The 16,151-nt window shown below is 52.7% G+C and overlaps 1 protein-coding gene across 2 annotated transcripts in view; it reads right to left on the bottom strand.

Moving 5' to 3' along the window:
- The window catches only part of ATP6V1B1 (ATPase H+ transporting V1 subunit B1), a 23,936-nt gene extending 7,832 nt beyond the window's left edge, over positions 1 to 16,104 (bottom strand). For both annotated transcript variants that reach the window (XM_026483375.3, XM_057308996.1), the window contains exons 1-5: positions 15,925 to 16,104; positions 9,808 to 9,863; positions 987 to 1,085; positions 690 to 783; positions 68 to 145 (exon numbers count right to left, since the gene is read on the bottom strand). In XM_026483375.3, the coding sequence (XP_026339160.1) occupies positions 68 to 145; positions 690 to 783; positions 987 to 1,085; positions 9,808 to 9,863; positions 15,925 to 16,042 (445 nt within the window). In that variant the 5' untranslated portion in view covers positions 16,043 to 16,104. The remainder of the gene's footprint in view (positions 1 to 67; positions 146 to 689; positions 784 to 986; positions 1,086 to 9,807; positions 9,864 to 15,924) is intronic.
- Positions 16,105 to 16,151: the final 47 nt, after the last annotated feature.

The raw sequence follows: 16,151 nt of genomic DNA, 5'->3' as shown, positions 1-16,151 counted from the left end.
GGGGGTGGGGAAGGTGACTGGGGGCTGGGTCCCGAAAGCTGTCCAGAGCCTCTCTCTGGTCACTTACCATTGATATCCAGGAAGTCCTCTGCCATGACCACGGGCCCCTTGTCGATGGGCTTGCCGGAGCCGTTGAAGACCCGACCTGAGGGTGGGGGAGGTTGTTGGGGGATGCTAGGGCCAGCCCTGGGTCTCCCCTGCTGCTGCTCACCCAGCACCCATCCCTCTCCCCTCAGCCCTCGGTTACCCCCAGAGAGCTGGCTACAGTGACTGTCTCCTTGGAGATCTTCCCTCCTCTCCTGGAAATCTTTACAGGCGAGGCCTTGGCCAGGGAAATGACTCTAATGGAGGATTTTAAGGGCTGGAAAGAGGAGAGGGCCAGGTATGGCAGATCTCGGGAGAAAATTGGGAGATGTGCACTCTGTTTCAGCCTAACCCCAATTAGATGACTACCTGCTGTGCCCCTAGTTGACTGAGCATGCCTTCCACACTTACGGAACATCTGTGTGTCTGGCCCTGAGCTGGGGTTGGGGTCAGAGAGAGAAGACACAACCTCTGACCTCAAAGAACTCACAGGGGAGGCAGACAGGCAAAGAGGCAAGGACAATGCTGTGTGCTAAGTGTGTGGTCAGGGAAGCTGGGCTGGGAGGACAGAGGAGCTCCCCACCCCACCTCCCCCACATCCTCACCCAGCATGTCTTCTGATACTGGAGTCCGTAGGATGTCCCCTGTGAATTCACAGGTGGTCTTCTGGGCATCGATCCCAGAGGTTCCTTCAAACACCTATAGGACAATAGGTTAGTTACTCTAATAAGGGTCTTGCTGGGGAGAACGGGGCCTTCCATTCTAGGCTCCCTTTGCGCCCGGCTCTGGGCGAGATGCTCTTGGGAAAATAGGACATTTCCTTTGGAGCCTTTAAGATAGCCAGGAACTTTGTGGGTTCCTTCATTTATTCAACCAGCCAACATCACCCTGACACCACTTACCTGAACAATTGCCTTGGTCCCAGATACCTCAAGCACCTGTCCGCTTCTCTGAGTGCCATCAGGAAGGGTGAAGTTGACGATCTCAGCATACTGTGCAAACTGGCGGGAGGGGAGAGCAGCCCAGAGCAACAGTGAGACCAGAGGTGAAGTTCCTGTTCCCCCCTCAATCCCTCCTTGACCCAGTCTCCAGCTTCTGTCTCCCCTTTTGTGACCAGGCAATACCAGAAGTGAACTTGAGGGGCTGCAGGTGGGACATCTGGATTCTGTTTGGGAGGCCATACGCCTAGATGGGTAGGAGCACTGACTTTAGAGCAGGAAGACCAGGGTTAGAATTGAAGCTCTGATGCTTAGAAGCTGTGTGACCTTGTGGAAATTAATGTCTCTGAGCATTACTTTCCTCGTCTTTCAAATGGGGGTAATAATAATGCCTACTTCATAGGGCTTTTATGGGGAGAAAGTGAGCTATATGAAGCCATTAGCTGGTGCCCAGGACCTGTAACAGCTCAATAAAATGTAATCATTACTATGGCTGCTAAGGTCCCGTGGACAGCACAGCTGTCCCTGCTCCTGCAGACTAACGGTGAACACACTGGCACAGTGCTCCCCTGAGCTGCCAGGTGTCCCCTCGTACCAGTGGCAGTCTTTCCCTAGCCACGGGGCTGGGATTGATTCACCAGTCATCCTCACAGTTTTCCGGAATAAAAAGAATCAGGCAATCACTTCTCTTTTGGCTATGAGCGAGTGTAGTATCTCTTCTTATCCATTCGAAAAGAACCAGCCTAATATCAGGAGTCTACGAAGAGCTCTTACACCTCAACCATAAAAATACAAATACCATAATTTAAAAAACGGGCAGAGGATCTAAACTGATATTTCTCCGAAGAAGATCTACAAAGGACCAATAAGCACATGAAATGCTCAACAACATTCGCCATTAAAGAAACGCAGAGCAAAACCGCCATGAGATACCACGTCCCACTCACGAATGTGGCTGGAATCTGAAGGACAGATAACGAGTGTGGCTGAGCGTGTGCAGAAATCGGACACCTCAGACACTGCTGGTGGGAATGCAAAATGGTGTGGCCACTTTGGAAAACACTCTGGTGCTTCCTCAAAGAAATAAAATAAAAAAACTAAAAATAAAGACAAAACACACACACAAATAAAAATTAAAAAGACCAAGTTGGAATTATTCCAGCAATTCAAGGTTAGTCTAATATTAGAAATCTGATAATGTAATTAATTTACCTTATTAATGAATTGCAGGATAAAAAAAAGAAACCTGTGATCATCTTAATATTCCAGAAAAAGTTTTAAAAAACTATCCATGATTAAAACAAAAACTCTGATGATTAAAGAATCATGATATCCATGATTAAAGAAAACTACTCTTTGAAAACAGAATAAAAGGGAAATTCCTTAATTCCGAAAAGCATCCTCAAAAACCCTGCAGAAAACATCATACTCTGATATAACATATAAAACAGTCCCTTTAAAATTAGGAGCAAAACAGGGGTGCCTGGGTGGCTCAGCCGGCTAAGCATCTGCCTTCAGCTCAGGTCATGATATCAGGGTCCTGGGATGGAGCCCCTTATCAGGCTCCTTGCTCAGTGAGGAGTCTGCTTCTCCCTCTCCCTCTGCCCCTCCTGCCCACTCATGTTCTCTATTGCTCGCTCTGCTCTCTTTCTCTGTCAAATAAATTTTAGGAGCAAAACAACAATGCCTGCTATCATTCTATTCAGCATTACATTGGAAGAACCAGCCAACGTAATGTGATGAACAGAAACAAACATCAGAAGGCAATGAAACTATAAAATAGAAAACCTCCCAAACCTCAAATGTAGTAAAGATAGGACCCCCCAAAACAACGTAGACCAACTTCTTATAAATGTAGATGCAGAAATTATAAACTATTAGCCAGTCAAATCAAACAGTGTCTTAAATAAACATGTATGACCAAACAGGGTTCATCAAAAGAATGCAAGCCTAGATAAATCAACCTCTGGGAATTCGTCAACATTCGACAATATAATTAGTAATAATAGGGAGTTTTGTAAACACCAATTAAAAGAGAAACCCTACAGGATTGTGTAAATAGAAACCCAAAAGGCTTTTGATAAAATCCGGCAGTGTTTCTAATATACTCCTATCTAAGACGGGAAGGGCAGGCAAGCCTTGAACACTAGACTATTTACCAAACCAACGTTCACAGGCTTCTCAATGGTGAAATGCTAAATCCACTTTTATTTCTAACAAAATCAGTAACACACAGAGATGCCCGTATTCCCACTGTTACTTAATATTGTTTTGGAAATTACAGTTTATACAGTAAGACCCCAAAAAGAGAAACTAAAAAGTATACTAATAAACGTAAGTGGAGAATGCTTTATTAAAAAAAAAAGTTAGTGAGAGGAGACCGTATTCCTCAGAAATGTCAGAGAAAGGCTGTGGAAATGTTCTAGAGTACAGAAGGCTACAGAGACGTGCCCAGTAAAGGCAGAACCTGACCCCAGGCTAGAGCCTCTGCTGGAGGGGAGAAAATGCTGTGAAAGATGTTATTAGGGCAGCTCGTAAACTGGAATGTAGGTGGTCGATCAGATAAATGTATCCGTGTAAATTTCAGAAGGCAGAAACTACCGTTGTTATGTAAGAGAATATCCTTATTCTTTGGAAATAAACACTGGCATTTTGGGGGATACCTTACCCTTAAAAATCTAGGAAAAAGTTATGTGCGCGCACACACACACACACACACACACATACACACGCAGAGCAAAAGATAGAACAAATGGGGTAAAATGTTAACAACTGGGTATATGGATGTTCCTGGTATTATTTTTATTTGTGTGACTTTTCATAAATTTGAAATTGTTTCAAAATCACAAGTAAAATTAAAGTGTGCCGATGGAAAAAGAGACAGAATTCCCTTCATGTGCAGATGCCATCGTACATCTAGAAAAATCCAAGAGTCTTTAGTCAAAAAACAAAACAAAAACAAAACCCCCAGAATTAATGAGAGGCTGGCAGCTGTATACAAGATAAATACATAAAAATCAATTTCTTGTACCATTGTGTGTCAATATACTTCAGTTAAAAAAAAAGAATCTGTTTTTCTACTCCAGCCCTAAACGGACAAGGAAATGGAGAAAAATGTTCCATCCGCAATAGGGCCCAAACCCATACAATATCTGGAAATAAACTTGACAAGAGAGGAAAAAGAGAATAATAAAGTTTTATTGAAGGACACAGAACAAGCCCTGAACAAATGGAGAATAATACTGTTTTCCAAGACAGAATGACTTCCTGTCACAAAAACATCAATCCTTTTCAAAAGCATATAAATTAAATGCATTCCCAATGGACTGTTTCTTTTGGAACTTAGTAAAATCATTTTAAAATTCATTTAAGTGTCTGACAATATCCAAACGTACTTATGGAGAAGATCCGAGTGGAGGACTTGCCTTTAGCAGACATGAGAACGTGCTCTGAAGGTACTGAAGTCGAATGTAAGTGTTCGTGTGGGGCAGACAAATGGATGCTTGGGGCAGATCGGAGTCTAGAAACAGACCCCAGATTTTAGGAGACTGTTCTAGAACAAACGTGGCACATTACTTCACAGGGAAAAACAACTTATTGAACAAATGGTGCTAACATAACTGGGCATCTACTCAGAAGATGCCCACACCATAAACACACATACGTTCAGGCAAATAAAACCTTTACATGTAAAGCTAAGATGAACAAAATACTGAAAGAGCCTTTCTTCTTTCCTTTTCTAGAAAAGCTGGGTAAGAGAGATGTCTTTAAGTAAGGTAAGAAATCCAGAAACCATAAATGCAAACATAGAAATATTTGATTGTAGGGGCGCCTGGGGTGCTGTCTGTTAAGCAGTTAAGCATCTATCTGCCTTTGGCTCAGGTCATGGTCCCGGAGTCCCGAGATCGAGCCCTCTCAGGCTCTCTGCTCAGCGGGGAGCCTGCTTCTCCCTCTCCCCTGCTCAGGCTCTCTCTCTCTTTCTCTCAAATAAATAAAATCTTAATTTAAAAAACGTGAGCAATAAACAAAGTGCTCCCAGAACTCAAAATGTACACTTCAGTGGGTAGAAGATTTCACAGGGGAGAGAGTGAAATCCAAACAGACAAAAAGATACTCAAATGTAAATTCGAAAACAGGATAGCATTATTTTCATCTGCTAGATAGGCAAAATTCCGAGAGAACAGGGCTGGCAAGGATGCGGGCAAGTGGCTCCTCTAACACATGGCTGACATCATAGTATCTATTTAAAATCTATTTTAAAATCAATATACACTTTGAAGCAGCAATTTCATTTCGGGGAATCTACCTGCTAGCAATAAAGGCGCAAGTATGAAACGGGATATATTTTGCCGAACCATCGGTCACAGCAGAGCCCGGAAACACACGGAACGCCTGCCTATAATGAAACCACTGAATAAAGCACAGATCGTCCGGGCTACGGCGCTGCGATGGAGAAGAGCGCTACTGACACCAGCGTAAACCTCCAACATGCGCGTCCGCCTCTTTACAACACGGTCTTTACACCGGTGATCTCAAGAGGCTGGGAATAAAGAGTTAGGGACAGTTCACTTTCTGTGTCTTTTCTGTTTCACTGGGTATAAGGAGCATGTTTTTTAATTTTTGTGTTTGGGTAATTAAAATGTCATCCGGGATGTTCAAGTACAGTGCGACTGGCTATCACCATCCTTACTAGAGTAAACCCCCCGCTCTACCTAACACTGTGACCTTATGGGTCTGGGTGGGTGTGTGAGGATGGTTTCATTTCCCAACGGGGTGTGAGGGTGGAACTTGAGACCGGAGCGTTTGCAGCCCTAACGGTCACTGGAGGAAGCTCCGGCTCGCGCCCCTCCTCGTCCTGTGACGCCTTCGTTCTCCCCCACACCACCCCTCGGAGCGGGGTTGCTAGGAGAGCGGGGCTCGCCTGGAGGAAGGCGCTGAGGTCTTCGGCTTGTCAACCACTAGAGGGTGCCCAAGAGCAAGGGCTGGGAGGCCCGGGAACGACGTAACCTCAAGTTCTCGCTCTCCGCGGCCGCTCGGTGGGCCTCTCTACCGGAGGCAGCCGCCGGCCTCCGTGCCTGGTGGGCTGTTAACCTCCGGAGGAAAACTGCCGGACAGAGCGCGGGCAGGGTGGGCCCAAAGGGAAGGAGGCCATGTGCCCCATAAAAACCAGGCAGCCGGCTTATAAAAAGTCATCCTCTTTCCTGTGGGTTTATGTGGGTGAGAGAGGGCAGAGGAAAGGGGAACAGAGAGGAGGTGGCGCCGTGTGTCCCTGAGAGATGAAATCCATGGCATCAAAGGAAACGAACTGTACACAACAGAGAGATGACAGTCAGACGCTGGGAAGAAGGGTCAGAACCATCACACCCCGTCATGGAGGGTGTGATCTGGAATCCTCTAGGCAGAGAATACCACACTCTACTGTGTGTGTCTGCGTGGGTTATTTGTGGCGGGCAGGGGTGGTCACAGCCAGTTAGACCGGGAGTGCGGGGGGGAGGGTTCCAGGGTGCGACAATGAGCTTACACTCAAAGGAGCCCCATTTCAGAGCCTGAGTCTCTCAACTCCCACTCTGGGTCCCTAGGAGGACTGCGGGGGGCGGGGGATGGTTCAATGCAACCCGTGTCCTCAGCTGGGCATTCTGCTGAGTTCTCAGCCAGCCAGGGGTCGCGCAGAGAGAAGCTGCTGCCCGCACCCGCACACCTGGCCCACTGGGAAGTTCTCAGCAAGCCTGGCAGGACTTGCCCCAGCAAGCCCTGGCCTCCAGTCCTTTCCTCTGACAATGCCCAGGGCAGTTTGGGAAGCCCTCTCTGGAAATTGTCTTCGGAGCTGATACACATACTTCTGAAATCTTTTTCCTTTAAAAGCTTGGAAGTAGCCACACATATTCGGAACCAAGTCTGGTGGATAAGGCGAGCGCTTTCTTCACGTCTCAATTAGGACTGGTCTGCATCAAAATACAGCATTTGGAAGAGATCGTCTAGAGCAGTGAATCTTCAAGTGTGGTCCCCAGCCCAGCAGCAGCACCCGGGAACTTGTCAGAAATGCTGATTCTTGGGCCTCAACCTCAGACTACTGAATCAGAACGTTGGGCTGGGACCCAAAGAATCCTTCCAGGGGCTTCTCATGCATGCTCAAGTTTAAAAACCACTGCTCTAGTCAAATCTAATATATCCCAGGCGATGTCCACTAACCCGACTCACCTTTAATGCTTGCACAACCTGTGTGTGACTGTGAGATTAGGGCTGGGAGTGTGGATGTTCAACAATCTAGGGGTCTCTACACTCAGGCGTTTAGCCTTTAGCAATTTACAGTCTACACTCAGACCTCTAAAAATCAGATGAAACTGTGAAAACTACCTCTAGAAAAATGCTCAGGCACATGGATACACAGCTTCAAAGGTTTGCATACAATTTCGAGGCCCTTACTCCCTGGGCTGAGAACTTCCAATCTACACAAAATTCTTCCCCCAAGCAATTTTCCATTTGAGGATGGAAGCAGGAAGCATAATTGCGGGTGTGGCTTGATTTGGGCAGAAGGTGGCGCTGTAGAGGAGGGATTGTGGCATTTTGACCAAGCAGCTCAGAAAGAGGGAAGAGGGTGTGGGACCCGGAGAGGGGTACAGAAAGCTGTCTTCTCCATCTCCTGAACTTATGGGACTATACATACTGCTTCTTTTTCTTCCCTATGCAAGTCCAGGGTTCTCTGCTTGTCTCCATCACCCACTTACTCTGTTCTAAGAGAGTTACAGATGCATCTAATCATCACAGAGATCCGCCTCGTTTCCTAGTCTAGCCCCACCGAACAGTCGGGAGAGGGGATGTCTTCGAAGGTTCTGACTCTCCATGCCACACGGTGGGGGGAGGGGGCAGCGGATGGCACCAACTGTTTCATCAGGCCTATTAGCACTTCTGCATTCGGAGCAGAGCTAGGGCTAGCTGTTCTCGAGGAGTAAGGAAAATACATTTACCTGATTTGAGCCTCACGACAACTCTCTTCTCGTTTAATAGATGATGAAACTAGAGTTTGCAAGCCTAACAGATGCTTCTGCAACTTCAGGGAACATCATATCACCCTGAAGGGCTTTTAGAGACTGACTTTTGCATCCCCCACCCCACCGCACATCCCCCCACCCCAGAATTTCTGATTCTGTTGGTCTGGGATAGGAGCCCCAGAATCTGTATTTCTAGTAAGTTCTCAGATAGTACTGATGTTGTCGACCTAGAACCGATGGGTAGCTAGGAGGAAGGGTGGGCTGGAGAGTCTGAGTCAGACTGCGTGACCCCCCATGCACACACGCATACGCACTCTGTCACACTCCCTCCCAGGGCCTCCCCAAGGCTAGTAGGTCAAACGGGAAGGTCTGTATGAACTTGGAATCTTGTTGCCAGGAATGAGAGGGTCGGATTCAGTCATTCTAACCCTTAGTCATTCATGCCTCTCATTCATGTACTCACCCTTCCTTTGAACAAACTGAGCCCCCACAATGGACTGGCTGTTCAGTAAAAGTACAGTGTGGGGCTCGGGGGGCTCAGGAATAATGTGCAATTGGAGGGACATTGTGGGGGCAGTGAGGGGACATGTGGCCAGCTGGTGATCAAATGGCTGGATGGAGCTGCCGATGGGACAGTACAGAAGAAGGAGAAGAGGGACAGGCTCATTGCCCAGGGGCCTGGGCAAAACTTCTAGAAGTGACCTTTCAGCTAGCCCTGGGGGTGAGTCAGAAGAAGGTATGGGGGAAAGGCAGTCGGAGAGGCAGAGGGAAAATATGAGCAAAGCCCTAAAGACATGAAATGGCAGTTCCACGCAGAGGCACGGTGCATTTCCACGTGGGGGGGGGGGTGCAGCATGAGAGCAGGAAGGTGTGCAAGAACCGTTACAGAATGTAGGGCCTGTAAGGTGAAGGTGTTGGGAATACGAAGGTGAGTTTGAAGCAGGGAACTGCAGGGGTTCCTGTTGTAAGGGGGCAGCATGGAGGACAGCAGGGCCCCAGGTGGGGGGGGCCCAGAGCCATGGCCATAATCAGGGAGCGGCAGGGTGGGAGACTACTCACATATCATTGGCACTGACGGTCCAGGAAAGGATGATTCCAGGGTGGCACTAGCTTTCCGGTCTGGGATGGGGGGTATGGGGTGGGAGCCTGAGGGTGGAACTGTTTGGTGGGAGGGGAGACAGAGAGTGATCCCATACCTTTGCAGGACCCTTTATGCCTTAAGAATTCCCAGCCCCAGACTCAAAATGCTGTCAGTCTCTGCCATGGTCCTGTGGTTCCTCAAGGGACACAAAAGAGCCCACATCCCATTTCTTTCTGGGGGGCCCACTTTACTTCCCACCCACGCTGCTGGTTCCCAGGCTGAGACATTCCAAAAGCCTCTGAAAACCTTGAGCTCTGGAGAAGAGGTAGCTGGCACTGCTCTTCTGCCCTCTCTTCCTTTGAAAAGCAGCAGCAGATGGAAGAGTCCAGCCTTGTGAGCAAGTTCAGTACAACCATCCCACTGACAAAGAGGCACAACAGCCTAGATCCCCCAGGTCCTTGGTAGTAGGTGTGGATCCCTGAAGGCCCAGAGCAGGAGTGAGGGCGTGGGCATTGAAAATGCAGGAAGAGAAACCAAGGGTGGCTGGGGAGACAGCGGGAGAGGAAGATCGTGGGGATGGGTGACAGGGAATTAGAAGGGACAGGTGTGCCCATGGGAGACAGCTAGGGGCAGGGCAGTTTAGAAGAAATCCTGCACAGGGGCTGGGGAGCCCTGGGATTTGGCCTTGGTGCCTGGGAAGAAGTGGAAGTCTTACCTTGACCTGATCCAGCACCACCAGGGGCCCATTGACACTGCACACAGTCCTGTAGGCTGGGGGAGGGGTGGAGGTAGGTGAGGGTCTCACACCCAGACACACACACACACACACACACACACACACACACAGAGGCATCCTCTGCCTTCCCTCCCTGTGCGCACCACCCCCACCCCCTTCCCAGTCTGGGCTGTCAGGGTCATTAGCTGTGACAGGGCCAGCCACCATTGCTGTAAGGGTCATGCCCCTGCCCGCAGGGCCCCCCGCTGGCTTGGACACCTGCAGGAGGCTAGGGGAGGGCCAGGGCAAGGGCAGAGGCCCCTCAGAGTCCTCTCCTCCCCCTCAGCCTGAAGAAATCTTTATCTTGAGGCTGCTTCCCCTCTGGCCTCAGCCCCCATCTTGCCCACTCCCTCCTCTCTGACCCACAACATTTTCCAAAAACTTCTGGCCCCCAGCTAGAGATGACTAGAGAACTGCCCTCTGTGGCCCTCCAGGATCACTCGGCACTGACAGCACTGTCTGTGCGCCTGTGAACCTGTGTGTCTGTGCACCTGTGCGCATGTGTGCGGGGTCGGGGGTGGTGCAGGCACCCATGAGAAAAACCAGCCAGGGGCCCTGCCTTGTCATGAGGCCTTGCCAGGGAGGGTCCTGGACAACCTGGACTCCCTGGGTGCCTGTGGGGGAGGGGAAAGAATGACAAGGAAGGAGGAAGAAAAGGATGTCCCAGTCCTACTGGCTGGAGAGACCCACAAATGGGGAAGTGAGCTCAGCTTACAGAGAGCCTCTAACTCCAGTGCTGGGGACCCCAATAGGAAAGCCATGGACTGGCAGACAGGAAGCCTATCTTGGTTCTGCTAGAGGCTCTCTCTCAGACTCTCCCTCACCCATGACCCTGGGATGTACAGCTCTTCCCTGGGGTCCCTGTGAAGCACCAGTGGGATAGCTGAGATGAGGGACCCTGACAGGGCAGGATGGCCAGAGTGTCTGTAAGTTCACTGGATCACTCGCAGGTTGGAAGAACATCCGAGGGAGAATGGTCCAATCCTCTTTTCAAAAGGGGAGGAGAATGGGGATGAAAAACTTACTCCCCAGAGTCAACCAGCATGCTTGTGACAGCTGGGGCCGGAATCCCACCCTGTGCTTCCCATGAGACCACACTGGCTCCCAACCACTTGCCCTCATGCCAAGTCACCCCACACCTAGAGAAACTAAATGCCCCCAGCTCACGTCTTGCCCAGTCTGGAGCTCAGTGGTCAAATACCCTGTCTGATCTATGTTCCTTTCACTGGGACTTGGGCTAGGAAGACTGACTGGGCAAGGCTATCCTTGTGGGGATGTTTGCAAGGCTCTTCTGAGCTTATGGACTGCTAGGAAAACTCAAGAACAAGAAGGCACAAGAAGACCCGTTCTTTTTGGGCTTGGACCTGGAGCAGGGGAACTCCTTCAGCTTCCTCTGGAGGAGAGGAGGTGGTATCCAACATTCCCTCTTAGGCCAAACATTCTTGGCCCCAGGGCCCAGGCTCCTGGGATGACTGCTCTCTAGGGCAAAGGGCCAGTGCCTCCCCCTCTGTTGGCCCTCCCATCAAGCAAGCTCTGGTATCTCCCATCTTTGGTTTGGTTTTTTTTTGTTTTTTTGTTTTTAAGATTTGATTTATTTGAGAGAGTGAGTGAGCAAGAGAGAGCACCTGAGCAGGGGAAGGGGCAGAGGGAGAGGGAGAAGCAGACTCCCCTGCTAAGCAGGGAGCCCAACTCAGGTCTCAATCCCAGGACTCTGGGATCATGGCTGCAGCTGAAAGCAGCCCCTTTTAACCGACTGAGCCACCCAGGCGCCCGTGGTATCTCCCATCTTAAAAACCACTCCCTCAGCCCCAGTCCTTGCACAGCTGTTGCCCAACTTCTGGCAACCACGGCTCCATTGCTGACTTCCTTTGCTCACCTTCCACCCGCTCCCTGCATTCTCCAGTCTGGCTTCTCTCTAGGCCACCCCAAGGGACCAGGCACAGTGGACCAGAGCCTCATTTTAAAAAGCCCTGGAAAGAGCTGGCCTCTTACTGGCCCTATAGAGAAAATACCAGACCGGCCAAAAGGGCGGAGATGGCCGAAGCAACGTGCAGAGTGGGTGGGCTGGGCTGGGGTGGGGGAGGGGCCCAAGGTCCACAAAGCCCCAGGGAACTCTTTCCCATTCTGCCGCAGAGTCAAGTCTTTCACCTTCCTCCCTTCCTTCACAGCAGGCTCCCCCTATTTCACAGCTTCTTTCCAGGAAACTTGTTACCGGGAAATCCCCACAGCTACTTCGGGGAGGGCACCCGAGCTGGGGGGAGCAGCCCAGAGGCCAGGAGGAGTGCTGCTCGCAGGGCCCTTGGGCTGGGTGCCCAGCGTGCCGTCTGTAAGCCCCCAGCTCAACCGACCAGCCTCAGCCATAAGCCAGCTTTCTGGGTTTCCAGAGACGCAGGCCTGGCTCGCTCTCTCGGCGTCCTAAATGCTTGCTGATGGCGTCCATCGCTCCGTAGTCTGGGCCCTTCACCGCAGATAACCCATCTGCCTGCGTCTGTTCAGCAGCCGGCTTCTCCTATCCTTCAACGCCCTGCCCTTGACAGAGTTCTGCAGCCCCCCAGTTCTGCACCCCCAAGTCCCACAGCCCTCAGGCGGGCACCCTAGAGGGCGTCCTCTTCTCCAGCCTGTGGTCCCTGATGAGATGGATTATGTCTCCTCCCTCAGACCAGAGCTCTGTGTCTCCCCGGTCAGACTAGAGCCTGTCTTTTCTTAGAGGCTGTCTAGTTCAGACACAGCCAAGATGGTGGCTGGGCAACAAAGGTGTCCTTGCCAGGAAGCCGGGCTTTTTGTGTGTACCACCCCCAACTGACTGTGTCCATTGCCTGCAGTGGCCAACTGAGGCCCGGAAGTTGGCTGGTTTCTCCTGGGGCACACCATAAATCAGTCAGCATCTTGTGGCGCTCCCCCAGCCTTGGGACATCCCCTTCAACAGGGTGAGGTGAAAGGGGGGGTGCTGGAGGCAGGGGGCTGGCCCAGAAGACCTCTGAGAGGCACTCCCTCAATAGGCCTTCGGAGACTTTGCAGACACTCCCTCCCTCCGCTCCGCGCCCTCCCCTTCCCCATTGTCCTAGCTGACACTCCGGTTGCACTTCAGGCCGCAAGCACGGAGCCCCTGCCGGCCCCCATCTCCCCGCCGCCTTCCCGGTCAAAGGCTCAGCGGGGCTCCGTGCAGCCCACTAATTAGGGCCTGCGCAGCCACACCTGCAGCGTCCCGGGAGAGGGCTGAGCCCGGCGCCCAGGCGTGAGGCCGGGGCCGGGGCAAGCCCGGGGCAGCGGGTCCCGCACCTCCTCCCTGATCCCCTCCGGAGGGATTAGGGGAGGGAGGGCAAGGGCTGGAAGCCCAGGCTTCTTAGAATCAGCCCAAGACCTGCCGGGTGGAACGCTCTCAGTGTGACCTCCCTGGCCTTTCGGTTGAGGAAACTGAGGCAGGCGGCAAAGCTGGAGTTTGGCACTCCAGCCTCTGGGTTATCTGACCTGGCTCTACCCCTCCAGCCGGGCTGACAGCCTGTCAGTCCAACCTTTGCTCCAGCTGTACCCTGCCCCCCTTCTCCCTACCCCATCCCCCCTGCCCCTGACTAGCATCTTCTGCCCCACACAACAGATCGAGCTCCATGCCACCTCCTCCCCTTGGGGAAGAGCTCTAGCTCTGAGGGAGGCAAACGGGTCCCTTCTTAACCAGGGCGGACATTGCTGGGATTCACTCCCCATCCTAGTCTACCCTGCCCCTCCTTTCTGGCTCATTCCTTCAGCCACTGCAGTGAAATCACCCTTGAGGCCTCAGGCCTGTTGGTCTAGAAAGCCCTCTGTTGGACTCACCCCACCCCATGGCCGAGGAAGCCCTGCGGCTGGGAGCCAGTTGCCCCATCCCTGTCCCTCTGGTCCCCCAACTCTCCTCCTAGGCTCCTTCTATCTCTACACAAATTTCTCCTCCCCAGAAATCCAGAGAGTCCTTAGGGCGGAGGCCAAGCTGGGGGAGACGGGCAGAAAGAGACACAGGAGTCCTGCCTCTAGCGATCTGAGGGCACAGCTCTAGTTTTGCACAACCCACCCCTGCCCCCACCCCCCATCCTCACCCCTCAGGCCCCAGAGGAGGAAGGGGTGGGAACTGGAGAAAGCTGTGGGTGCAGAAGCACACTCAAGGATCCGGTCTGCTCCTGGGTGGGGGAGGCTGTCGGTGGGGCTGGGTCTGGCCCTTGGGTGTACCCTATGAGGGTACCCTATGAGGACACCGGTAGGCAGCAAAGGCGGTAGCCTCTGTCACTGCAGGAACATCTTTAATGCAGGTGGGGAGAAGAGTCGGGGGTGGATGGGCTCCCCCTCTTCAGAACCTTGTCTCCGGGTCAGCTGTTGGGTGTGACACATTCACCTGGGTGGGGGCCCCATCAAGGGACACACAAGCAGACACAGAGGTGCCGGCACCCCTGGGTTCCAGCCTGGGTCACATCTTCTCAGTGTTTCCCTGTACCAGGACTTAGTTGACTGCAAATAAGGCGCTGGCTGGAGGCAACCGGCTGGAGGGGGCCCTGGGGTGAGGTGGCACCTGGCAGGGTCCCTGGGAGGGCATGCTGGGGAGGAGAGGATGGGAGAGGAGCCTGCAGGGGTGGGCTCAGATCTCCACCAGGCTTGGGCTCTGGACCCAAGTGGGGAGCTAGTCATGGGGTATTTCTGTCCCTTTATGACCCCTGCTCTGCCCCAGGGGCGGATCTGGACCGCAGTGCTTCCCCCAGGCTCCACGCGGCAGGGCCTGCAGAGCCTCCTAGATAAATCCGGTCCCATTCAGTTTCTCCTCGGCCGGAATGTGCTCCACCCCTCAGTGCCCGCCTCAGGCCTCTGGAGGTGCCTCCACGCCTCCTGCTCTGTTGCTCCGCAGGCCGGGCCTGCCTACTTTGCACTTGGCCTGTTCTGGGTCGTTGCCAGCTCCATTGAATGCAGACCCAGCTCTCCGGGCTGCCTGGTCAGGTGGCTCCTCCCCCCACGCTCCCGGGTAACTACAGACGGAGGGCGGAGGGCAGGGTGGCTGTGCGGGGCCAGCTTCTCTCCCCACACACCCTCCCGTACCGGGCCTCTGGCGCTGCGTGGCTGGTGCCAGCCAGGCCGGTTTACTCCAGTGAGCTGGACGGCCTGAGAATTCGAGAATTGGAGAATGACCTTGGCAAGGAGAGACGGAGGGGGTACTCCCTTCGGTCCTCAGAGCCTTACTGGTTTCTGTGCCCCAGACATCTGGACACCCCTCGGGATGGCCCCCTCAGAATCCTGCAAGGGTCTACTCCGCTCCCCGTGCCAGGCACTCACCCTCCCCCAGCTGTGCGTGCACAGACATAGGACATCACTGACCACACACCCACATTCTCCCCATGAGCACGCAGCTCGCGCACGGACCCACACACTCACCGTGAGTGTGCAAGCGTACACATATACTGTCACACATGTCCTCATTCTGATATACACACACGCAAGCTGTCACACACATATTTACACCTATCCTCACCCAAGTGAAGGTGGGAGCACGGATCCAGGCACACGCCTTCCCGTGGGTTCCAGACATAGACACCTTCCGCAACAGGCATGCAGACATGTACCCACTGACATGGCATGCAGTGGCATGTACGTCCCCATCCTGAGAACGCACACGTAGTCCACCGTGCCACACACATTCCCTGAGAACACCTGATCATACATTTCCTAGTGCTGAGTGTTCTGATGCACACGCACACACACCCCCAACACACACCGATCCACACAGAGTACGTACCACAAACACGCACTCTTGGGGCAGTGGGAAGCTCTCTCTGGACTTGGGGTCTCAGTGCAGGGTAAGGGTGATGACCGAGAGGTCCCTGCAAGGAACTCCCCTGCCTTCTCCTCTGGGGTAGCCTGGGCTGGGGACCCCATCCCTCCATCTGCAGAGGTGGCCCCTTGTCCGGGCGGTCCATCGTGTCACTCTGCTGGACTGAGAGCCCCCTAGATCTTCCTCATCTCAGATCCTCCTCTTTCCCTGGGCTAAGAAGCAGAGGCACCCATCAGCCACCCCCCACCCTCACCCACTGCGGGGGTTGTACTCACTGATGCGGGGATGGGTGATGTAGTTTCGAGTGACCGCTTGCATGTGTTCTCGGGCTGTGCCCAGGTCACAGCCACTGCCAGGGAGCCCCCCGGGCCTACTGTCCACCCTCGTGGCCATGGCGAAGCACCAGGCTGGGAGCAGAGGACCTGAGCCTGCTGTGGCGAGCACAACGTTTCAGGTCTGGCTGGAGCTGGAGAAAGCTGATCGGACTGCCCCTGTGGCCACC

Source organism: Ursus arctos, unplaced genomic scaffold (genome assembly GCF_023065955.2).
Source record: "Ursus arctos isolate Adak ecotype North America unplaced genomic scaffold, UrsArc2.0 scaffold_8, whole genome shotgun sequence".
NCBI lineage: Eukaryota > Metazoa > Chordata > Mammalia > Carnivora > Ursidae > Ursus > Ursus arctos.
This window is presented reverse-complemented; position numbering and strand designations above follow the sequence as displayed.